This window comes from Hippocampus bargibanti, linkage group LG11 (assembly GCF_051943395.1).
Source record: "Hippocampus bargibanti isolate YZ-2025 linkage group LG11, ASM5194339v1, whole genome shotgun sequence".
NCBI classification, from domain to species: Eukaryota; Metazoa; Chordata; class Actinopteri; order Syngnathiformes; family Syngnathidae; genus Hippocampus; species Hippocampus bargibanti.
Window position 1 is genome coordinate 21,778,592 of NC_142744.1, and position 26,409 is coordinate 21,805,000.

The 26,409-nt window shown below is 43.6% G+C and overlaps 2 protein-coding genes across 2 annotated transcripts in view; both read right to left on the reverse strand.

Moving 5' to 3' along the window:
• npc1 (Niemann-Pick disease, type C1) overlaps window positions 1-2,950 on the reverse strand; it is a 35,102-nt gene extending 32,152 nt beyond the window's left edge. Inside the window, exon 1 of the mRNA XM_089008245.1 lies at window positions 2,791-2,950. Coding sequence (XP_088864371.1) covers window positions 2,791-2,868 — 78 coding nt within the window. The 5' untranslated portion in view covers window positions 2,869-2,950. The remainder of the gene's footprint in view (window positions 1-2,790) is intronic.
• An 11,509-nt stretch (window positions 2,951-14,459) lies between these two features.
• egfra (epidermal growth factor receptor a (erythroblastic leukemia viral (v-erb-b) oncogene homolog, avian)) overlaps window positions 14,460-26,409 on the reverse strand; it is an 86,339-nt gene continuing 74,389 nt past the window's right edge. The window contains exons 23-28 of the mRNA XM_089007423.1: window positions 25,938-26,084; window positions 25,246-25,343; window positions 24,960-25,127; window positions 18,324-18,371; window positions 18,148-18,241; window positions 14,460-15,045 (exon numbers count right to left, since the gene is read on the reverse strand). Coding sequence (XP_088863549.1) covers window positions 14,726-15,045; window positions 18,148-18,241; window positions 18,324-18,371; window positions 24,960-25,127; window positions 25,246-25,343; window positions 25,938-26,084 — 875 coding nt within the window. The 3' untranslated portion in view covers window positions 14,460-14,725. The remainder of the gene's footprint in view (window positions 15,046-18,147; window positions 18,242-18,323; window positions 18,372-24,959; window positions 25,128-25,245; window positions 25,344-25,937; window positions 26,085-26,409) is intronic.

The following is a 26,409-nucleotide window of genomic DNA, read 5'->3' on the forward strand; positions in this document are numbered from 1 at the left end:
CGAACCTGCTGCAGGTCCTTACCATCTTTGTCTCTCTGTCTCGCCAGCCTGTAAAGATCAGTCTCACCTTCATTGCTATCCAGCCAAGCATACAAGTCATCATAGGCGTCTTGTTTGGCCTTTGCCACCTTTACTTTAACCGTGCGCTGCATCTCCTTGTACTGCTGTCTACTCTCGTCCGTCCTCTCAGTGTCCCACTTCCTCTTTGCTAACCTCTTTCTCTGTATACACTCCTGCACCTCCCCAGTCCACCAAGTCTCCTTATCTACCTTTCTCCCACTCGATACACCAAGTACTTTCCGACCTGTGTCTCTGATTATGTTTGCTGCAGTTTGCCAGTCATCTGGAAGGACCTCTTGCCCACCCAGTGCTTGTCTTACCTCCTTCCTAAATGTCATGCAACACTCTTCCTTTTTCAACTTCCACCATTTTGTCCTCACTTCAGCCTTTGGTTTCTTCATCTTCCTCACTGTCAGTGTCATCCTACACAAAACCAACCTATGCTGTCTGGCTACACTCTCACCAACCACTACTTTGCAGTCACTGATTTCCTTTAGATGGCGCTGTTGACACAAAATGTAGTCTACCTGTGTACTTCTGCCTCCACTCTTATAGGTCACCCTATGTTCCTGTCTCTTCTGAAAGAAAGTATTCACAATAGCCATTTCCATTCTCTTAGCAAAGTCAACCATCATCTGTCCTTTAGCGTTCCTCATCTGGAGTCCAAACCTGCCCATCACCTCCTCATCATCTTTGTTTCCTGCGCCAACATGTCCATTGAAGTCTCCACCAATTACAACCCTCTCACTTCTCGGGATGTTCTGTATGACTTCATCAAAGGCCAACCAAAATTTCTCCTCTGCCAGCTCACATCCTACTTGTGGGGCATACCCTTCAATTTCTAGCTTCAGACTCATCATTCTATCTGATACTCTTTTTACTTCTAAGACATTCCTAACAAACTCATCTCTTAAGATAACCCCAACTCAATTTCTCTTTCTGTCTTCACCATGATAGAACAAATTAAACCCTGACCCTAAGCTTCTAGCCTTGCTCCCTTTCGGCCTGGTCTCCTGGACACACAGTATGTCTAGCTTCCTTCTCTTCATCATGTCAACCAGCTCTCTACCTTTAGCTGTCATTGTTCCTACATTCAAAGTTCCTACTCTTTGTTCCATACTCTTGGCGTTCCATTTCTCTCTTTTCCTCCGGGCACACCTCCCTCCTCTCCTTCTTCGACCATTTTCCACTGGCACCCTGAAGGTCAACAGTACCAATGGCGGCCGTTGTTAACCCGGGCCTCGACTGATCCGGTATGTGATTCAGAGGTTTGATTCGCATATTTGTTTTGGCATTTTTTTTTTTTTTACGTCGGATGCCCTTCCTGACACAACCCTCTGTATTTATCCGATCTTGGGACCGGCACAATAAGACACTGGCTTGTGCCCCCTTGTGGCTACATTAGGTTCGCTCCACCTTCGATTTTTTTAATTACTTTTTTGCTAGACACACAAACAAAAGAATTTTGTGTGCTGTATAGCAGGAACAGCGGTAGTAAACTAACTGATCAGGTCTGTACATCGTGGGATGACATTTTGCTTTGTGTTTGGGTCGTTTTCCTGTTCGCACCATCTGCTCACGAGCTATCAGGCACAGTTGTTGGTCAGTGAAATCAGTGGAAATTGACGAGATTATCGATGAGCCACAAAGCATCCGGCAGAATGTCCTTTGGACGGACGAGGCAAAACTTGAGCTTTGAAATGAACACTATTGAATACTATGAAACTCCCACTGCAGAGAAGGATTTTATGGCAATCGTATTCTTTCACTCTGTGCTCATCTTGACTCAAAACGAATGGTTCTCATTGCTTACTTGTCCAAACTTTGCTGTGCACCACCTCGAACACTCAGTGACAAGCCATTTCATTGTTGGAGACAAGCGCTCGTTTTGCCCACTACTTCAAGTCTGTAAACTGTCAAAACGTGCTTAATTATTTGAATGCACGTTATTTTATCGACTGTCTCTGAGTGACATTGGTCTCGCTGATTAAAAGAAACAAAAAATGAATTTAGTTGACACCTAGCGACTGTAAAGCTGCTTACAGGTCGAGTTTTCAACACTTGATTGTACATCTGTGTAAGCTCTCAGTCGTACAGGAGTGGTCCATCGATGAGAAGGTTTCTTCAGCCGTCATCTGTACAAAAGTGAAGGTTTCGGACGTTTCGCCTCCTATCTAAGAGGCTTCGTCAGCGAACTTGATTGTACAGTACAGTATTTCTATTTTTCAGTATGGGTTTGTCCCTTGTGTAAAATGAAGCGAGACCCAGAAGCTAATAGAACATGGTGCTTCCTCACAAACGGCCAAAGGTATGGTCATTGAAACAGTGATGTATGAGACGTGCTTTGATATGCTGTGGCTGAGGTTTGCAACTATGTATTGCGATAGTAGCTCAAAGTCGAATCGGTTCTTTCGACGTTTGCTTTGAAATCATGCGTGTCATCAAGTGCTGACTGAAAGTTTCTCCGGATCAATGAATAGTCAAAATTCCGCAGACATTTGACCGACTCGTTAAAACATCAAAGACGTATTGGAACCCTTTCATACGCACGTTAAGATTTTTTAATTACAGACGTCGTCGATGAAAAGCAGTTTCGCGTGAGCTAACTCTGGCCGTCAACCACGTCAAACCGCTCATCGATTTGAGTGAACGTTCACGTGAACGCCTCGGCTTTAGGAGCTGAGTCATGTTTTCTAAAAAAGAGAAGAACACCTCAAAAATACGACTTACCCATTGAAAGTGGGCCTCCGAAAGAAACAGTAGCAGCAGGAGAACATAGAAGCCACCTCTGTCCGGCACGAAGCCCATCGTGGATGTCAGTGGACTGCAAGCAGCACGATGAGGACCGTAGTAGCAACGCAATCAAACTTTGGCATACAGTATTTTGTTGGGGCTTCAACCTCTTCTTCTTCGTCTCACTGACTTGTTCGGGGACGGGAGGCAAGCAGAAAGGTCGGTGCTGCCACTATGAGGCAACATTATCAACTACGCCCTACCGCTCAAATCCAGAAAAAGAAGATGAATACAGTAAGACCTCAACTTACGAACTTAATTGCTTCCCAGACAGAGTGTGTAAGGTGAAAAGTGTGTTTCTCAAAAAAAAATTCCCACAGGAAACCGTTAAAATGGGAATAATCCGTTCCCTGGGTTCCATAAAATATACTTTTCAACTAAATAAGCCTTAAAGCTACACACAACCTACCTTATCCTATGTATAATAAATGTGCTATTGTATTGTAATGAAAGAAATACACTGCATTGTATCATAAAGTCACTTTATTTACATTTGTGATGGTCATTGATGGCTTGATGGAATGGCGTTGGAGGTCGAAGGTCAAAGGGACTTGCTGTTTGGAAAGAGAGGCACATTACATGAGGACTGTAATTAAAGAAATAAACTGTCCTGTAAAATAAAGTTTTCTTTACCTTTTTGATGGTCGTTGATGGCTTATGGAAGGAGAGTCACCTTCCATAAGGACTGTTGGTAACTCAACCTCTGGTGTGGCTTCTCTTTGCTTCTTTGGAGACTCCTCATCATTTTTGCTGATTAAAAACCTCTTAATTGACACCTGTTGCTTTCTGACTCGTAAGGTCTTCAGAAACTGAGGCATCACATTATCTTTCATCATGTTGATGATTGTCATAGCCACAGTCTTTTCTGGATGGAACTGCGCATCATTCCACTTTGCCAACATTGCCTTTATGAGCTCACTTGATGCTGCAGCCATCTCGTCCTCGCCCTCAGATGTTCTCGAACCATCCGTTCTGGCTTTAAAATCCTCAATAAGCGCCGAACTTCCAGGTTGGTGCATGGCGATATTGGCGTGAATTAGCGGTGCTTTCTTGCATAATATAGCTTTACTCACGCTGTCGCCGGATAGCTGCTTTTTGTAAATCCAAATTAACAGAAGTTCTTCAACTTCTTCGATTGCCCGAGACTGTCGCTGTGAGTGCACGGAAACACCTTTAGCAACACACGCACCTTTAATGGCTTTTTTCTTGCGAAGGATGGTAGCAATGGTTGATTTAGCATAGCCGCGCTCGGCCACTAAATCACACAAACGTACACCTCGTTCGTGTTTTTTAATTATCTCCTTCTTCTCAGCGACAGTGATTTTATTTTGTTTCTTCTTGGGCTGAACATGAGCCTGTGGTGTTTTTTTTCGGTGCCATAATCGTAAAATTATCAGCAAAAAGCTCCGAGGCGATCGACGTGTGCATTCAATGAGAGGGGGTGTGGAAAGGAGTACCGGCTGGAGCGCTGTTCGGTTGGCGAAGATCACTCCGCCAGAGCTGAAGGTCGTGTGCTTTGGTGTTCTTCTGCAGAAGATTATGTCTACACACTTTTGCCGAAGTGTGTAATATGAAAATAGTTCTTGTTATAAGGCTTAATTTTCATAAATTTGACGTTTGTAAGACGAAAAGTTCAGAATATAAGGTGTTCGTAAGTTGAGTTCTCATTGTACTGTAAATCAGTGTTTTTCAACCTTTTTTGAGGCATGGCACATTTTTTACATTGGAAAATTTGTGCGGCAAACTACCAACCAGAAATATTATGATGACATGTTATAAAATGACACTGAAGAGTATATTTAATTAAAATATAATTTCTTAATTTATTTATAATAATAATAATAATAATAATAATAATAATAATAATAATAATAATGGCGGCCCGGTAGTCGAGTGGTTAGCACACCGGCTTCACAGTGCAGAGGTCGCGTCCCGGTCCGGCCTCCATGTAAGGAGTTTGCATGTTCTCCCCGGACCCTCGTGGGTTTTGTCCGGGTCCTCCGGTTTCCTCCCACACTCCAAAAACATGCATGGCAGGCAGATTGACCACTCCAAATTGTCCCTAGGTGTGTGTGTGAGAGTGACTGTTGTATGTCTTTGTGTGCCCTGCGATTGGCTGGCAACCAATTCAGGGTGTCCCCCGCCTCGTGCCCGAAGACAGCTGAGATAGGCTCCAGCAACCCCCGCGACCCTAATGAGGAATAAGCGGTACGGGAGATGAGATGAGAGATAATAATAATAATGTGGCGCGCAGACGATGTATCTCACCCAGCAGGTGTACAGCACGAGGCGTGGTTATGATAAGAATATTTTACTGCATTTTCCCATGTTCAAGTTGGATTGGATTGGATATGCCTTTATTAGTCTCGTTGTGGAGAAATTTACATTTCACAGCAGCAAAGTTATGAAAGGAATGAAAGTAGAAAACTCTCGCGGCGCCGTCTTGAAGTCAAAAGAACAAAAAAAAACTAAATAACAAATAACATGAAAACACAAAGACACAGAGTCATTCATTCTTAAGCCCTTTCTGTACCCTCTTTGTTACACAAAGCAGTTCCAAGAGGAGAGGATCAAAGCGTCTCTTCACCAGTGGATCAGGGATATCATGGTAGAATGTGCACGTCGACTGCAAGCTAAATGTTGAAAGGAAACACGCAGCTGTAGCATCCATTGACGAAGAGATTGTCTCACATCTCCTGTCTCACATAAATCCGCTTAAATTCCAAGCCAGTTCCACATGCGCATCGGCGCTCTGCGCTGACGCTGCTTTCTTCTTATCGCGGGCTCCTCAAGCGATGCATTCGTCCAGCTGCAAACTGTCCAACAGCACCGACCTTTCCGCTGAACAAAGTGGGGCTGTGAAGATGCTGCCCATTACAGGCGCAAAAAAAGCACAATGGCCCCAGAGGTGTCCAGCAACAACAGTCGAATGGCACCGACATTCCTCCCATTCAAAAACAGTACTGGCATATTCATGCTGCCGAAAAGGCGCAACCGCTCAGCACAGTCTCCTCCTTGATGAATGTCGTGGTCAAAAATGCTGAAAAACAATCTGTATCTGTTCCACACGACGCACAACAACACAAAGTAACAAAAGAAAACACAAAACAAGACAAAAACAACAAAAAAAGCAAGGCTCATGAGAGCACTTGCGTGCACCATCTTGGACTCCTTTAGAGTTAGTCAAGATAGATCCACTTGTTAGCAGTTGGAATAAAGACGTGCTCCAGCCAGTCGTGTGTCCTCCTTCCTCAACTGCTTCAATCTTTTCTTTTCGGCTTTTCCCTTCAGGGGTCGCCACAGCGAATCAATGTCCTCCATCTATCCCGGTTTTGTGCATCCTCTTCTCTCACACCAGCTACCTTCATGTCCTCTTTGACCACATCCAAAAACCTCCTCTTCGGTCTTCCTCTCGGTCTCCTGCCTGGCAGTTCAAGGCTCCCGATATAGTCGCTCTCTCTCCTCTGGACATGTCCAAACCATCTCAGTCTGGCCTCTCTGACTTTCTCTCCAAAGCCTCCAATATGAGTTGTCCCTCTAATGTTCTCATTCCTGATCCTATCCAACCTGGTCACTCCCAAAGAAAACCTCAACATCTTCAGCTCTGCTACCTTCAGCTCTGCTTCCTGTCTTTTCTTCAGTGGCACCGTCTCCAGTCCAAACATCATGGCTGGTCTCACCACTGTTTCTGTTCCTTTCACCATAGCTGAAACCCTTCTATCACACATCACACCTGACATTGTTGTCCAGCCGCTCCAGCCTGCCTGGACACGCTTCTTCACCTCTTGTCCACACTCTCCATTGCTCTGGACAGTTGACCCCAAGTACTTAAAATCCTCCACCTTCTTTATCTCGTCCCCCTGTAGCATCACTCTTGCACTTGGATCCCTCTCATTCACACACATATATTCCGTCTTGCTGCAACTGATCTTCATTCCTCCCCTTTCCAGGGAATATCTCCTCATCTCTAGTTTCTCCGCCACCTGCTCCCCGTTCTCGTTACAGATCACAATGTCATCTGCAAACATTATGGTCCAAGGAGATTCCTGTCTAACATCGTCTGTCAGCCTGTCCATCACCATAGCAAATAAGAAGGGGCTCAGAGCTGACCCCTGTTGGAGTCCCACTTCCACCTTGACTTCCTCCGTCACACCGACAGCACACCTCACAACTGTCTTACAGTCATGATACATGTCATGTCATGGGATTCACCCCGGTAGACAAAAGGGGTGCTTCCCTCCGCCATTGGGTGGGGGGACGGGTTCTGACTGTTGTTTGAGCATATGCACGAAACGGCAGTTCAGCGTACCCATCCATTTTGGAGACCTTAGAGGGTGTGCTGGAGAGCACTCCCCTGGGACACCCCCCCCCCCAGTTTCTGCTGGGTGATTTCAATGATCATGTGGGCAATGACAGTGAGACCTGGAGGGGCGTGATTGGGAGGAACGGCCACCCTGATCAGAACCCGAGTGGTGTTTTGTTTTTGGACTTCTGTGCTTGAACAAATTGTCTATAAAAACACTTTATTCAAACAAAATGGTGTCCATTTGTGGATGTGGCACCAGAACACCCTTGGTCCCAGTGCGATGATTGACTTTATAGTTGTATCATCGGATTTGTGGCCGCATGTTTTGGACACTCGAGTGAAGAGAGGGGCGGAGCTGTCAAATGATCACCACCTGGTCGTGAGTAGGCTCCGTTGGTGGGGGAAGATGCCAGTCCGACCTGGCAGACCCAAACGTGTTGTGTGTGTTTGTTGGCAACGTCTGGCGGAATCCCCTGTCAGAAGGAGTTTCAACTCCCATCTCCGGCAGAACTTTTCACATGTCCCGGGGGAGGTGAGTGACATTGAGTCCGAATGGACCATGTTCCATACCTCCCTTTCTGAGGCGGCCAATCGGAGTTGTGGCCCCAAGGTGGTTGGTGCCTGTCATGGCGGCAACACCCGTACTCGCTGGTGGACACCAGTAGTAAGGGATGCCATCAAGCTGAAGAAGGAGGCCTATCGGGCCTATATGGCCTGTGGGACCCCTGAGACAGGTGACTCGACAGGTGACTTGATTAGCCAAGCGGAATGCGGCCTCGGTGGTCGCCGAGGCAAAAACACAGGCATGGGAAGAGTTCGGTGAGGCCATGGAAGCCGACTTCCAGACCGCTTCGAGGAAATTCTGGTCCACCATCCAGCATCTCAGGAGGAGAAGCAGTACAACTAACACTGTGCACACTGAGAATGGGGCACTGCTGACCTCAACTGGGGATGTTGTGCACCGGTGGGCAAAGTACTTCGAAGAACTCCTCAACTTCACCAACACGCCTTCCTTGGAGGAAGCAGTGTCTGGGGACTCTGAGATGGGCTGTCCGATCTCTGTGGTTGAAGTCACCGATGTGGTTAAAAAGTTCCGTGGTGGCAAGGCCCAGGGGTGGATGACACACGCTCGGAGTTCCTAAAGGCTCTGGATGTTGTGGGGCTGTATTGGCTGACACGCCTCTGCAACATCGCATGGTCATGGGGGGTGGGGGTGGGGCGCCTCTGGATTGGAAGACCGGGGTGTTGGTCCTCTTTTTTAAAAAGGGGGACCGGAGGGTATTTTCCAACTACTGAGGGATCACTCTCCTCAGTCTCCCTGGTAAGGTCTATTCAGGGGTTTTAGAGGGGCGGGTCCGTTGGGAAGTCGAGCCTCAGATTGAGGAGGATTCATGGGAATTCGCCCAACCAGTGTACATGTGCTTTGTAATTGGAGAAGGCGTTTGACTGTGGAGGGTGCTTGGGGACTATGGGGTACAAGAGCGCCTGATACGGGCCGTTCGGTCCCTATATGACCGATGTCAGAATCTGGTTCGCAGTAAGTCGGAATCGTTTCCAGTGAGGGTTGGGCTCCGCCAAGGCTGCCCTTTGTCACCGATTCTGTTCATAACCTTTATGGACAGAATTTCTAGGCGCAGCCGAAGCGTTGAAGGGGTGACGTGCAGTCAGGGGAGGCAGGTGAAGCTGTGCCTCACCTGTCATCATGTAAATATCAAATGAAAAAATACATTAAACAGTTATATTTAATTTGTGATTTGTACTTTAACTTTCTTTTCCATTTAACTTCACCATTCTCTTTTCAAAATCGCTGAATTTTCACATTTACCGTTCAAATACCAAGTAGAGACGAGCGGTGAGGCAGCAGCCGGCTGAGCCTCACCATGGATTGCGCAATGACTGTGCTAACTGTGCTGGTTTGCATATTGCTATTAAAGTGTTCAAAAACGTTTAGTATATGAACTAAATTTCTACACTTCAGCTGGTGTATATAATGTATAGTCACTGTACATTATAAACAATTGACAACAGTGTTTATTTTATTTTATTTGATCAAAACTGTGTGCGTAGGTGAGGCACACAGTTCTCCGGCCTATTGACAGGGGGCACTGGTGATTCCAGAGATTCTTTTTGCGACTCCTCGGCTGCAGAATAATAGAATTAGTGACAGCAAGCTACAGTAAACAGTTAGCAAGTTAAGTGCAACCATCCAGTCATTCTTTCGTGTTGCTTGGCCTTATTTTCAGAATGGAGGATTACATATCTAAATTGAAAGAATTTTCTAAACTGGACTTTCAATCGGAGCAGAAGGTAATAATTAAAGGAAGACCAACACCGAACTGTATAGCCCACAAACGGTGAGGGATGCCTGTAAATCTTCTGGACAGCTTTTCATCTTTTTTGCCAAGAAGGATCTCCTTGAAACTATTCCTAATGTGACAAAGTTGCTCCAGCTCGTGCTCACTGTTCCAGCACCTACAGCATCAGTGGAGCAGTCATTCTCAGCACTGAAAAGCCTGAAAACATACAGTCGGAACAGGATTGATGAAGGACGACTTTCTTCACTGGCAGTGATCTCCATTAAGACAGAGAGACTTGGACTTCACTTTTAGTAAAGGTAACATGATAATAACGTTTTTTTGATTTTTTTTTCTATGCTAGTTTGTATACAGTATATAAAGAATGCTGACATGGCATTTTAAACAAAACACGTTAACTGTTGGCAATCAAATGGTGAATAAGCTACTCTGTTGAGTTCATATGTTTGTAAATCTGACTGTGATGATGTCAGTGCCTCACCAGCCATGAACCTCACAGCAAGTCACTGGAAGAAAGATAAGGAAGGCTTCTACAAAAAAGTTATCCATGCCTTTCTTCAGAAGGAGCGGCACATGGACTTCATTTATAAGTAAAGGTAACACGATAATAACATTTTTTGAAATTCTTTTTCCTATGCTACAGTTTGTATATATAAAGAATGCTGACGTGACATTTTAAACAAAACGCATTAACTGTTGCCAATCAAAAGGTGAATAAGATACTCTGTAGAGTTTATATGTTTGTAAATCTGACTGTGGTGATGTCAGAGCCTAGTCAGCCATGAACCTCACCGCATGTCACTGGTTGTGATGATGATGTGGTATTGTTGGGGCCTTCAAGCGGAGCTCTCCAACTTTTTCTGGAGCGTTTCGCAGCCGAATGTGAATGGGTTGGGATTAGAATCAGTACCTCCAAATCTGAGACAATTTTTAGTTTTTAGTCGGAAAAGGATGGAGTGCCCCCTCGGGGTTGGGGAGGAGATCTTGACTCAAGTGAAGGAGTATCCTGGAGTCTTGTTCACGAATGAGGGTACGATGGAGCAAGAGATCGACAGGCGGATCGGTGCGGCGTCTGCGGTGCTGCGGACTTTGTATTGATCTGTCGTGGTGAAGAAGGAGCTGAGCCAAAAAGCGAAGCTCTCAATTTACCGGTCGATCTACGTCCGAACCCTCATCTATGGTCACGAGCTATGAGTCATGACCGAAAGAACGAGCTCCTGGATACAAGCGGCCGAAATGAGCTTTGACTGTAGGTTGTCCGGGCTCTCTCTTAGAGATAAAGTGACAAGCTCTGTCATCCGGGAGGGACTCCGACTCAAGCCGCTTCTCCTCCATATAGAGAGGAGCCAGATGAGGTGGCTCGGGCATCTGATTAGGATGCCCCCTGGACGCCTCCCTGGTGAGGTGTTCCGAGCATGCCCCACTGGCAGGAGACCCCGGGGACGACCCAGGACACGCTGGAGAGACTATGTCTCCCAGCTGGCCTGGGAACGCCTCGGGATCTGCCAGGACGAGCTAGAAGAAGTGGCTGGGGAGAGCGAAGTCTGGGCTTCCCTGCTGAAGCTGCTGCCCCTGCGACCCAACCCCAGATAAGAGCAGAAGATGGATGGATGGACAATGGATAATTTCTCACGGCACACCTGACGATCTCTCACGGAACACCAGTGTGCCGCGGCACAATGTTTGTATATCACCCCTGTAAACAATCACAAACTGTTTCAATGTAAAATGAAAGGATTCAAGAACCCACCCACCCATCCATTTTCTGATCCCTGTATCGTCACAAGAGTCGCACTAAAAATGTTGAATAAAGTACAACAAAGGCCAAAAGCCAACATTTAGTAAATACAGTAAAGTCTCGTTATATCGATATCGGATATATCGATAGTCCCGGTTATATCGATACTATTTCTATGCACGCACTAAGAAAATTACATGCAAACAGGGTCGGATATATCGATAGTCCCGGTTATATCGATATTTTTTCGGACTCCCTTGAATATCGATATAACGAGACTTTACTGTATTGTAATAAAACACATTATAACAATACAAGAATAACACAACTTAAATGTTAAAACTTTAAATGAAAAACAATACAACCAATGATATAAACTATGCAAAGCAGGTTGACAAGACAAAACTGCTTTTAGGACAAATTAACGTTTTCATGGGATTTTGCCCTTGTGTGAATGCTTGCGTGTGCGTTTGTATGTGTGTGTGCGTGTGTATGTATGTATGTATGTATAAACATACAGGTATGTGTGTATCAATGTCATGCGCTTTATATAGTGTTCTGTCACATATTTATGGTGGTATGCCGCCATAGTCTGAGACTGATCCATGGAGCAATTATTGGTAGTTGAAATTTTTTTTCTTATGTAGGGGCTCAATAAATCCTATAGTACTGTATTGTAGAATGTATGTACAGATATGACACAAGTCACATCAAATTCATGACATTCAGTGTTACATTTATAACCTATTCTTTGTGGAGGGGGGGACAATAATTCTCATTTTTAGAGCTTTTATCAATATATTCATAAAGTGAGTATATTCTACGTCATGCTGAAAGGGGATTTTCATGTGCAGTCTTGACCACCAAAATATTAGGAACATTAACCACAAGTGAAACAATGACACAGTACTTGAAGTTTATTTTTTGATCTGAAGTGTACTGTAAATGTTGTGAGTTATAAAAATACTAATACATTTCATTTATAAGCGCCTTTCAAAACTCTCAAGGACACTTTACAGTCACAGGATATTAATTCTGCAGCTGAGCAGCGGCTGTCACACGCGCCGGCGTTTAATCAACCCGGAGTAACAAAGTGAAAAAAAAAACTAAATAACAAATAATATGACAACACAAAGACACAGAGAGTCATTCATTCTTCAGCACTTTCTGTACGCTCTTTGTGACATGAAGCAGTTCTAGAGTGAACGAGGAGAGGATCAAAGCGTCCTATTCATGCAGTGGATCAGGGATCTTTACCTTATGAGCACACAAGTTTTACAAATTCGTACCAGACACACCTCCCACCACCACCAACACGTTCAAAATTGAGAATACGGCTGTATATTCATAAATTATTCGGAGTAATGGAAATTAAAGTACAGTTTAAAGCTACTTTGCTTCTGGTTGAGAAAAAATGTATGTATTCTAGATACATGCACATTGACAGGGTTCCTTGAATGGAATGTGGAATGGAATACATCCACTCACTCAAAACAGAGTGAGACAATATTAACAATGCATGCCTATCTTATCTCAACAGAGTCGTCATTGCCCTGACGTGCTGCAATTTTGTGACTGATTAGGTGAGGCAATCAACCCTTTTTTTTAAGATAATAAAGAACTCAATTTCAGGTGAAAAAAAGAAACACATTGATTTTATTTCTGTAGTAAAAAACAATTTATTCACATAAGGGCATTTAAATCATCACAATTCTTATAAGTATGCATATGGTACAATGTTAGTACAGTATATTACATCGTATCTATGTGATTGTGTGTATGTATTTATTTAAGTATGTATGAACTGTACGTATAATGTACCTGCTTAAAATGTCTCTCTCTCTGATAGCTAGCTAGGTATCTAGCTAGCTAGATAGATAGATGGATAGAAGGATATATAGATAGATGGATGAATAGATGGATAGATATAAGTGTATGTATGTACAATATCGATGAGAAGGTTTCTTCAGCCGTCATCTGTACAAAAGTGAAGGTTTCGGACGTTTCGCCTCCTATCCAAGAGGCTTCGTTCGTAGTTCGCTGACGAAGCCTCTTGGATAGGAGGCGAAACGTCCGAAACCTTCACTTTTGTACAGATGACGGCTGAAGAAACCTTCTCATCGATGGACCACTCCTGTACGACTGAGAGCTTACACAGACGTATGTACAATATATATAAATGTATGTATGTACAGGTATCTATATAATGTACATGTTTATATCTACCTAGAAAGAGAAAGAGAGAAATATACACACATATATCACAGCACCATGGATACACATTACTACCTGTACCTGTACCTTCGTCACATCTGCAAAAGTATGTTGAACAGGCTGCTACATTTTGTGCATTTCTTTAAAACTGGGAATTTTATTGTGAATGCTTGTGGAGGGAAGAGAGAAACAGTGGAGGCTGAGGAGTTACAGTCTGGACCCGCTTGGGAAGAACTGCTAAATTACCGGGGTACTGTATATAAAAGTGCTTTATTTCTGGAAGTACAGGGAAATATTATATTTATCGACATTGACTTTTTCCGAATGCACACACAAGACCTTTGCTGACCTGAAATTTCTCTCCATAAAAGGGGAAACAGGAATGTGTTGGGAAATTGTTTCCTTTTTCTTGGTTGAGTTGAATTAAAGTGTATGTGTGTGTGTGTGTGGCACCCAAACCTCTGCAAGGAAAACTGTGTTGGGCTTCCTGCACACAAGAAAACGATAAATCCTATATACTATACCACTATAGCCTGTAATCACTGAATGCTACTTTTCCTCTGCACTCTTCTATTCGCTTCTGTTTGGGTGGGGGATTTTCCACTTCCTAGCACTGAGAGAAACATAGAAGAAGTCCTCCTGTATTTACTTTTCAGCATATTTCGCCACTGTCTTGAGACAATTTTTATCTGAGGAGAGGATGGCAAAAAAAGCAAAGCCTACAAAAATCTCTCGTGGTTGGGCTCTAATAACATGAGCATGTGTGTTTATTTGTATTCTTTCTTGCAAGTAGCGGCGCAAGGGGCCAAGTGGGTACCTGTGCAATGAAAAAGAGATATATGTGTTGAATGAGTTATAGCTTCTGAACTTCACTCCACTTTTCAGCATTATTTTGAATAGTAAGCCATTAACTGGTTTCCACGCATCCTTTGCTTTCTCATCAGGGGAGTAGCGTCACCAAGAGTGCATCCAGCATTCCCATCCCAAGAAAGGTGAAATTAGCCACCTCCACCCACCCGCCCCCCCTTCTACTACCCCCCTTCCCCCCACCACAAAACTGGGTGTTCCTATTGACATCTGGAGCAGCTGTTGGATATCTAACCAATTTGTTTCTGGCTTGAGCTACTCATTTCAGATCCCCCTTTTTATGCCCGCTGCGGACGGGTTCACTTCCTCTTTGTCGTCACAAGAGGTTCACTTTGCAACAGGGTTTCTTGGGATTTTTCGGGATCACTGTTTCGAGGTGACAGCTAATTGATGGTACCGCTAAGAAAGATATCGTTTCATTTCTAGGAATCATCAGTCGGGGCCCAGGTACTCTGCGTTCTCTGCTGACTGCAGGTGCCCGTTCATGCGGGTCTTGAAGCTGGGGGTGAAGCTCTGCTGGTAATCAGGATTGTCTATACTGTTCTGCAGCTTGTACTTGTGGGTGGCGTAGAGCTCCCCGTTGGGGTGGGAAGGGAACTCGTTGAGGTATTCGGGTTCGCTCTTGAAGCAGTTTAGGTACTGGGAGTCGTCAGCATCGTCCGAGGAGATGGTGAGAAGGGGGGTGCGCAGAGGGCTGGGGTGCTGGTACACGGGATTCATCATGTCCGAGACTGTGTTCTGGTTCATGTAGTCTGTTGGCATATGTGAGGAGGGCAGACTGTTATGTTTTTGCACCCAAGTCGACGTTGTACATTAATAACAAATCACATTATTTACATTGGCCTCACATTATTTACATTGGCCAGCTGTGGCAAATTGGAGGCACCGTTATCCAAAAGCAACTCATTATTTATGAAAAAATACATCAATACTCAAACCCTGTATCACATATACCGTATTTTCCGGTGTATAAGGCGCACCCAAAAGCCTTGATTTTCTTCCAAAGATGACCCTGCGCCTTATACACAGGTGCGCCTTATACGTGAAGTAATATCGAGCAACAACAGGTCTTGCAAATGCTGCGACTCCATTTCCCCTGTAGAAGAAGTAGTGCGTAACCCAAGCATCTACTGTAGCTCCTTATAATGTGGTGTGCCTTATATTTTGAAAACTTTGACATATTTTAATATTATATTTGGAAAACTTTTGTCATTTATTGATACTGCGGAAAATACAGTACGTGTATAATAATAATAATAATAATAATATTTCAAGCTCATTTGTGGCAGTTTTGGGACACTTCAAGTCATTTTTATTGGTGTCTACTATTATCTTATATTAAAGGACAACCGACACCACCGGACAAGTTGCGTTCATAATTTGTAAAATCACTTCAAATGACTTGTACTGTGCGCATTTTATAAAGATTCTACCGCATATAGCTATATTTTATGTTTTAAGACACCCTCTGAATATTCATGAAGTCTTGTTTACGAGTTGATGACGATGCCGGAAGTGATGTCACATTCGGAACGCCCCTGACCGAGAAAGCGACACACAATGCATTTTGGGTACTTTTTTTCGCCTGAAAACACTGTGTTGATCGCGAAATTAGAAGGAAAACTACATAATTAACGTGATGCGTATGTGGCACTGTTGCGGCTTGGAATTGAAGCAGATTTATGTGGGACAGGGGATGTGAGACAATCTCTTTTCGTCAATGGATGCTACAGCTGCGTGTTTGCTTTCAACATTTAGCTTGTAGTCGACGTGCACGTTCCACTATGATGTCCCTGATCCACTGGTGGAAAGACACTTTGATTGTCTCCTCTTTCATCTAGAACTGCGTCATGGCATCACAAAGAGGGTACAGCAAGTCCTGAAGAATGAATGACTCTCTGTGTCTTTGTTTTGTCATGTTGTCTTTGTTTTGTCATATTATTTGTTATTTAGTTTTTTTTTGTTGTTCTTTTGACTTCAAGACGGCGCCGCGAGAGTGGCTGCCTTTCCAGCAGCTTATGTATTTATTTTTTCTACTTTCATTCCTTTCATCACTTTGCTGCTGTGAAATGTAAATTTCTCCACTGTGAGACTAATAAAGGCAAATCCAATCCAATGGTGAATCGTTGTGTGTCACAGCCAATTGCAGTAACACGAATAAAGACGGTGTATGTTTACACAAATTCCCAGCGGACAAATCAGCCATTTTCAACGGAGCGCAGCAGTCAAGCATCAGCGGAGCTGAACGAGGAAGCTAACCAGAGTTAGCGATTCGGCGCTTCGATAGCGGAAGTTTGATGCATGTTTACTCATTTAGTCACACTGCATGCTAACTGTGAGCTCACCCGGTGAAAGAGAGCTATCACCATATTAGTGAAGCAAACCGATCGGACAAACATGCACTTTCCACCGTGTCATTTTTCCCTCTGGAGCGCTGTCTAGAGAGGAGCTCTCTCTCCTCTCAACATCTGATGTTCGTGTGGCGGTCTCCTTTGTGTGTGTGTGTGCAAAAACCCACCCCTCTGTCTTCTACCACAGATTTTAACCAATCGCGGGCGGCTTTACGGCTCTGATAAGGGGCTCTATATACTGGACGAAATGCAGCTTATGCATTTTCTGGGCGCTACATCAGAGTCCAGAACTTCACCGGTTTCGTCGCTTGCAGACTTGCTTTCCTTTTCAGAATTATTTAAATTATATTCATAACTGGATGAGTAACAAGAAATCCAAATCTGAACTCTGAAGACATTGTTTTGATTTTGGAGCAAGGCAGTTTGTGAAGGAGTATCCTGACGTGACGTCACGAACAAGGGGGTGGAACTTTCTGAATTTCTTCAGTTTCGAGCTCATTTGTGGCAGTTTTGGGTCACTTTAAGTAAATTTTATTGTTGTTTTGCATTTGACTAAAAATATCAGCCTGCGTGTTTTGGGTATTTTAGATGCTATAAAATGTTTTTCTGATGTCAGTTAGGAAACAAAAAAATGGTGTCGGTTGTCCTTTAACGCTCCATTCATAATAACGAAAGTTCAGGAACCGAGAAGCCATACTGAAACCCAGAGTAGCGCCAACTCAAACAAGTCCCGCTCAAAATGATGGTATATGTGTGTCCACACCGCTATTTTAATAATGATAATAATAATAACTATACATTTCCACAATACAAGCGCCACAATACAAGTGCCTTTCAAAACTCTCAAGGACACTTTACCGTCACAGTTCCAAAATGGTGACATGCGAGTATTGCAGTGGGTTTTACTGCAATTGCAAACATTTTAAATTTCATTCATTTAGATTTACGTGCTGTAACTGCGGACCGGTCAACGCTTGATAATTTTACCACGGATAGCGGGGTTGGGTGAGATAATAAACATGAATCCACTGTGTAATCCTATGGAAGTTTTTCATTTGGAACGTTTAATGGCTAGGTTAAATTTTGGCGCTAAACGAAGAAACGTAACAGAGAGGAGAATCTGGTCATTTCAAAATAAAAGACTGATCGAATCATTTAATATATAAAACAGAAATAAATAAATCATTCTTGTGTACCGCGGTGATTATTCCAATTGATTGATCCATAGACCAGTACCGGTCTGTAGCATATGTCACACTGCTACAGAATGTTGCGACAGGTCGAAAAGCAGCGGTGACGTCACGACCGCAGGTAGACTAAGATGGTGGCACAATAACCACGTTGACAAAGCAACTCTCCTCTCTCATTCCTCCGGACACAACACGGTCCACGGGCCAGGGGTTGGGGACCACTGCTGTAGACCACGACATCCAAATGACTTGGAACAGATGCAGTTGAGCCCACCTGAGTGACACGTGGTGCTTCAGAAAGGAGGAAACTCACCTGGAGCAGGCTGGAAGGCGTCATCTAATAATGTATCGGTGGGGTCGGGTATGTAACGAAGAACTATACTTCCATCTCTGTTCTTTAACCCGTTCTGCAAACACCAAAACATTATTTTTTTCACATTTGAAAACGAACTGGATTCAAACATAAAATGGCTCTTTTTTTTTGCTTACCAGCAACCCCTTTCTTCCATTACATGTCCCAATGTTGCTGTTCAGGCTCTGTGGGGAAAATAAAATTTTATGACACAATTTCCTTTTGAAGCCATTATAGAGTCTTGTTTTGGTGCTGAGCGGAAGCGCTTGGCTTTCACAGGCAGCGGAAAAAGCATGTAAGAAGTCGCCATGACATGCTCCACCGCCAATGTCATTGTTGCAAGGAAAGCAATCACTGAAAACACACATCGAGAAAATATTGCTGTTCGGATATGACAAAAACAGAGCGTCTGCAATGGTGATCACACTTCACGCTCCCGGGTAGGGGAGCCAGACTGACACATAGCCAACATTGAACTTGAGAAAGAAGAGCTCCACCTGAGAGAAATCGTGGGAGAGTGAGGAGTGGGGGGAACGAGGCCTATTTGTTTGAGTTGCAGTTTTTACAGAGGCCCATCGAGGGGGCGATTGGAGTGACGGACTCTCACAGAAACAGGACAAATGGCCTCTAGACTCTCAATCTCAGTGAGGTGCAGATATTTTCATTCATTCAACCACCACAGGCTCGTGTTCAGCCCAAGAAGACACAAAATAAAATCACCGTCGCTGAGAAGGAGATATTTGAAAAACACGAACGAGGTGTGCGTTTGTGTGATTTAGTGGCCGAGCACGGCTATGCTAAGTCCACCATTGCTACCATCCTTCGCAAGAAAAAAGCCATTAAAGGTGCGTGTGTTGCTAAAGCTGTTTCCGTGCTATCAAAGCAACGGTCTGGGGCAATCGAAGAGGTTGAATAACTTCTGTTAATTTGGATTAACGAAAAGCAGCTATCCGGCGACAGCGTGAGTAAAGCTAATTTATGCTAGAAAGCACGGCTAATTCACGCCGATATTGCCATGCACCAACCTGGAAGTTCGGCGCTTATTGAGGATTTTAAAGCCAGCAACGGATCGTTCGAGAACATCTGAGGGCGAGGAGCAGGAGATGGCTGTAGCATTAAGTGAGCTCATAAAGGCAATGTTGGCAAAGTGGAATGATGTGCAGGCTTTTACCGAACAGTTCCATCCAGAAAAGACTGGCTATGACAATCATCAACATGATGAACGATAATGTGATGCCTCAGCTTCAGAAAGCAACAGGTGTCAATTAAGAGGTTTTTAATCAGCAAAAATGATGAGGAGTCTCCAAAGAAAAAAAAAAGAAGAGAAGCCACACCAGAGGTTAAGTTACCAACAGTCCTTATGGAAGGTGACACTCCTTCCATAAGCCATCAACGACCATCAAAAAGGTAAATAAAACTTTATTTTACAGCACAGTTTATTTCTTTAATTACAGTCCTCATGTAATGTGCCTCTTTCCAAACAGCAATTCCCTTTGACCTTTGACCAACGCCATTCCATCAAGCCATCAATGACCATCACAAATGTAAATAAAGTGACTTTATGATACAATGCAGTGTATTTCTTTCATTACAATACAATAGCACATTTATTATACATAGAATAATGTATGTTGTGTGTAGTTTTAAGGCTTATTTAGTTGAAAAGTATATAAGCTGAGGTCTCACTGTGTGTGTGTGTGTATATATATATATATATATATATATATATATATATATATATATATATATATATATATATATATATATATATACACATATATCATCTCATTTTCCGTACCGTTACTCCTCATTAGGGTCACGGGGGTTGCTGGAGCCTATATCAGCTGTCTTCGGGCACGAGGCGGGGGACACCCTGAATTGGTTGCCAGCCAATCGCAGGGCACACAAAGACATACAACAGTCACTCTCACACTCCCACCTAGGGACAATTTGGAGTGGTCAATCTGCCTGCCATGCATGTTTTTGGAATGTGGGAGGAAACCGGAAGACCGGAGAAAACCCACGCGGGTCCAGGGAGAACATGCACACTCCACACAGGGAGGCCGGACCTGGACGCGAACCAGCGACCTCTGCACTGTGAAGCCGGTGTGCTAACCACTCGACTACCAGGCCGCCCAATATATCCAATATATATATATATATATATATATATATATATATATATATATATATATATATATATATATATATATATGGATTGGATATGCCTTTATTAGTCTCACAGTGGAGAAATTTACATTTCACACACACACGCATATATATATATATATATATATATCAGTGTTTGAAATAACGTCTGCCTGGATGCCCGAAGCGTGTAATTACGCCGGGCGTACGAATTCCAGAACCTCTCTGCCCGGGTGGCCGACAACTTTTTCCAGAAAAAGAAAAAAAAAATATATATATTTTTTTTTTCAAATAAAACTGTATTCCGATTTGAAAGTATTCATTCAGTTTGAAATGTCGGAATTACGGTTCGTTTGGCAATTTTTAATTTCAGTTCGTTTGGCAATTGACATACTCGGCAGCCAATCAGAAGCCTGCATCGAATAGCTTAGTGCTTCCGGGTGCATTTGCATATCATTTTCCAAAGTAGACGCAGAGAGAACACAAGAAAAATGGATAAGTGATTAGGAATCAAGCCAAAACCTCCAAATTTATGACGCTCCAAAGCGTAAACGTAAGTTGAGAGCATCGTGGAAAGGGGAGTTTATGTGGCTTGCACTGTGCAACCTGCCAGGAAGTGTATGGACAAACGACAACTGGAGCAAAAACATCAGCAAAGGGTATTTATGACAAATTAAGCTAGGGAGCTAATTTAAAACAGATTCTTGACTTACAGACAGTGTATTGTAGGTGTTTCAAATACCTGACATGTTTCGGCGTCTACTTCCGCCTTCGTCAGAGTGTTAATACAACGATTAAGCAAGGAAGCATTTGCTGTAGGTACATCAATTACTTAATTTTAAAGTGTTGTTCTTTTATACAGTAAAGTCTCGTTACATCGACATTCTCGGGAGTTATGAAAATGTCGATATAACCGTACTGTCGATATATCCGTCCTGCGCCGAACTGCATTAACAAAAGCAGCCAAAAGAGGGCAAGCGCCATATAAGAAACGGAGCTGGCCATATGAGCTCGCCATTTTGTGCCTCTTTTTTGGGGGGGTGGGGGGGGGGTGAGAGATGTTCCCCCCAATGTTGCCTCAAAATGGCACATATAATTCTTTAATCGATTGCAAATGTGTATGCTTTCCTCTTCAGACCTACAGTGTATTTGAATCATATTCATAACTGGATGTGTAACAAGAAAGCATATTATCCGAATCTGAAGCCATTGTTTGGATTCACAAGCAATGCAAGACGTCTTGGCGTTAAGTCATTTTTATTGGTGTTTTGCATTTGAATAAAAAGTGACATCGGTTGTCCTTTAATACACAGTGTGGAATGTAGAGTAATTTTCAAAATCATCACGCTTCAGCAGACAAAACAATAAACATTGTTGCAAAAAACGATTGCATTTGTGGCGTCACACGTGTTTATGATTTTGAAGTGCGCCTTTCAACCCTTGGATGTCTTTCAATTCCTTGATCTCCTTGATGTGCGTCTCACCCTGACGCATATCACATGCTTGAAAATTGTATAAAAGGAGCTGTCGCGGGACAGAGAAATTGGGCGAACCACGGGGCAGAATCATCTCAGACTCATCTCGGACTCACAGACTCAAAGCGACTTGCTCAACTCCACGCCGCGATCAAGCTCTGCGCGTTTATTGGCGAGCTGTCCAGGAGCATTTTTTCCCTCCTCCTCAGCCCAATCAACTCTCCAAATGGAAAGACCCAGATTTCCCAGCCGCCCGTGAACCCGGCATCTTCACAGCAAGACCCCTCGAGCCGAGCTCCTGATGGGCCGCCACCACCCGTGGGCGCCCCGACCCCACCGTGAAACCTGCCGCACCCTGATGGCCAACAACGTCCAATTTGCCTGGTGACCGTCATCGTGCCTGGCCTCACCATGCCGCAGAGTGACTCTTGTTTTTATTTCTTTTTCCTTCTTCGCTTTTACCGACTTCGGATCCAGGAGGGGAGCCCTGTGGCGTCACACGTGTTTATGATTTTGAAGTGCGCCTTTCAACCCTTGCATGTCTTTCAATTCCTTGATCTCCTTGATGTGCGTCTCACCCTGACGCATATCAGACGCTTGAAAATGGTATAAAAGGAGCTGTCGCGGGACAGAGAAATCGGGCGAACCACGGGGCAGAATCATCTCAGACTCATCTCGGACTCACAGACTCAAAGCGACTTGCTCAACTCCACGCAGCGATCAAGCTCTGCGCGTCACCTGCCTGGGAGATCTGACAACGAACCTACTTACAAATAAAGAGAACCATCAAACTCTTTACATTCATATACAGTACAGTCGGCATGTACATAACACAACAGGGAAACTGCAATGCTTACATCTTACTGTATTATGTGTGCAATTTAAAAAAGTCATCAATCTTCTTCTGCTTCCCATTTTTACCTTTTAACACAAACACTTCAATCTCGTTTGGTACACATGAGCTGGCGTCTGAAAATGAAAATGGCGTCTGCTACACGGGAGCTGGTCACGTAACAAACTCACGTGACTTGGTCACGTGACCAAGTCGACCAATGGCGCGACCGATACAGATTTCGATAATGTTGGTACTGTATAGAAACCCCTAAGCAAATATCGATTCATCTTAAATATCTTTTGTATCGATATAAACGTAGCAAAATGGCCGGCGGGAGATGAAAAAGAGCACCGTAGTAACCGGATTATCGTAAAAACCACAAATCGTACTAAACGGAACTAATTATACATAAAAAGACTAGAAATGTGCACGGGAAATGAAAATAGTGTCGTAATAAGCAGATTATCAATATAAACGATATCGATATAACGAGACTTTACTGTATATTCTGATTATCAATCCTGAATACTTTGCAACAGTGGTTTTTTTTGCGATTAGTCGTCTTGTTGTATTTCAAGTTGTGAAAAATCGGGCAGGCAACCTTATGGCCGGCAGCCAACTTTTCAGAGTTGTATGCCCTCGTGTCCGCTAACTTTATGGCATGAGTTTCAGACACTGATATATATATATATATATATATATATATATATATAGTAAAGTGTCGTTATATCGATATTCAAGGGAGTCCGAAAAAATATCGATATAACCGGGACTATCGATATATCCGACCCTGTTTGCATGTAATTTTCTCCGTGCGTGCATAGAAATAGTATCGATATAACCGGGACTATCAATATATCCGATATCGATATAACGAGACTTTACTGTGTGTATATATATATATATATACTGATTACTTCTATTGTCCTGATTATGGTCTATGACTGGGCTGATTGCCCCATTTGCTCTGGTATCACTTCATCAGCATAACTCAGCCTATGTGGTAACGATCTAAGCAGATTGTTGTCAGCATGATCCAAATTGAACCTCACACCACCATGGTGATTTAGTGAAGGGTTTAGCCGCTTTATAAAAATAGCTTCTTTTACTCCCCTTTCAAGCCATCTATTTTCTTTCGCTAAGATTTTAACTACATTGTTGTCAAATGAGTGGTTGCTAGCTGGGTGACTATGTACTGCAGATTGAGGCACACTAGTATTATCCGTGCGATGTTGATGACATATTTTTTTTGAGAATTTGTTTACATATATATTGGGCCAGAACTACCAGAAAAATTTTAGTTCACTGACGAAGTCTCTTGGTTGAGAAGCGAAACGTCCGACACCTTCAAAGAAGTACAGATGACGGCTGAATAAACCTTTTCATCAATGGATCACTCCTGTACGGCAGAGAGCTTACACAGATGTTCGGTGAAGGGAGTTATTGTCTTGCAATTGGTTTGAAGATTCATGATCAGCTGGGTGTTCGCTGCTTCAGTCTGCTGATGTCATGATCTGGTTGGCGACCAATGGGTGGCCCTGTCGGCCCCGCCTGCACCTGCACAGGTGCTGGTCGTCCTGATCAGTGGCAGACTGCCACGTTCTGATTGGCGACCAACATGTAGCGCTGTCGGCCCTGCCTGCAGCCGCGCAGGTGTTGGTCGTTCCAATCAGTGTCAGTCAAAAGGACTCCCGGCACGACCATTTGGTGTCGGGTCATTGCATTGTGCAGTGCATTCATTGCATTGTATGCTGTGCATGTTTTTTCTGCACCCTGTCAAGTTTGTTTCATCTTGGGAGACTTTTACTCTTGGCTTTCTTCGATACTTTGTATTTTTCTATTCAGATGATTTTTATGTTTTAGAGTTTGTTCCTGTTGACTTTATTTTAATCAAATTTCTCAAATACAACCTGCTGCTCCCTGCTGCCTGCTTTTTTGGGACCCACCTTGCAAACCGTGACAGCTGAATGGTCACAAACGGAGTCCCTCTAGATTTCACCCTCTCAGGTTGTTGTTGTATGAGACCTAACTAGTAGTGTGAACATTGAATTTCCATCTGGGGACAAATGAAGTTGTTTTAATCTTAAATTTTGAACCACTGGATGCAGTTTGGTTCCACTGTTACATTGAATAGATTGATTCCCTCACACTATTTTAGAAGTCAGCTCGAAGAGATATATAAGGTTTGTTCCTTTCCCACTTGACGTCTGGGAAGGCACTCCATCGACCCAACTTTATATAAACAAGCTATTGCAAAACCGCGAGGGTTGCTGTCTTTGCCTGCGATTTATTCTGGCAGATAGGGGAAAACTTACAGTGGAGTGCAGCAGCGGCGTCTGAGATGTGCTCGGGCTGGTGAAGAAGCCATGTTGTGGTATCAGGTACTCATCGGCATCGATGGCATCCTCCATGTCCTCACCGCTCAACAGGGTGCGGCAGAGTTTGTTGTCGGTAGGATTCTGTAGGTGCAAGCTCTCGTCCCCCTGTCATAAGTGCAGCATTTAACATAGCTCTGCCGCACCCTGGTGAGCGGTGAGGATATGGAGGATGCCATCGCCTTATAAACAGCAGTTAGATCAGGCAAATTGGCAAAGCTCAGACCTGGATGACGAGATAGCGGGGAGGATCACGGGCCATTTTAGAGAACTCTGCTATAAGTTCTCTGAAGCGTGGTCGACTATCTGCGTCAATCATCCAACCTGCACATGCAACAAGATGAACACAATGTAAACCAATAATGTTTCATTTGTTTAGCATTTTTGGGGGTGAGGCGTGGAACACATTAATGACAAATTCATTCATTTCAATGAGGAAAGGTGAATTGAAGTGAAACAAGTGATTTAAAAACATAATAATTTTACTGAGCTATTTGACCCAGACATTTGAATAGAAATGAGATTTCTTCTATTTAGTCACATTTGCACTCATGGTGGGAGGCGTGGGGGCTGTCATTCTTGTCAGGGTGAATTTGCTCTCCTTGGTACTTTTCTCCGCAAATAGTTTCTTTGTGACATTCTATGTCTTTTCTAAAATAGTTTATCAGGGTATGATGTGTGTGTGTGTGTGTGTGTGTGTGTGTGTGTGTGTGTGTGTGTGTGTGTGTGTGTGTGTGTGTGTGTGTGTGTGTGTGTGCGTGCGTGGCATGCTTGGACGCACATGTATCTGTGTATGTTGCGGACGGGGAGAGGTGGGGGGTGTCCTCCTTTTATGTTGTAATTTTAAAGTTAGAAATTGTACAGTACATTGAGTTGCATTTTTATAAATACATTTTGATTGATTCAATAAATACTTACACTTGACCATGATCATATAGACGTCAATGGTGCAGATAGGAGGTTGAGGCAGACGTTCTCCTTTCTCCAGGACGCTGGCTATGTCGCTGGCCGGAATGCAGTCGTATGGCTTGGTCCCAAATGTCATCAGCTCCCACACAGTCACGCCTGCGGCGAAAAGGAGAAGTCACTTGGCTTCTCGTGTGCGATCCGGCCGTGGAAATGCGAGCAACAGGATGTGAGCAAAAATGACCTGCGATATCCAAATGTTGACAAATGGGATGTGGGAGTTAGCAGAATGTATCTGAGGAGTTTATTGCGGGGGAAAGGCTGTAATTTATGCCAAGGCTAGCTGATGGCTTAGACAGAAATGTACGATCAAACCCTGAGGGGGTCAAAGAAGATTTGAAAGCAGACAGGAAAGAAAGACAGAAGGAAAAATACAAAAAAGATACAAAGAAAGAAAGAAAGATGGACAGACATACGGAAGGAT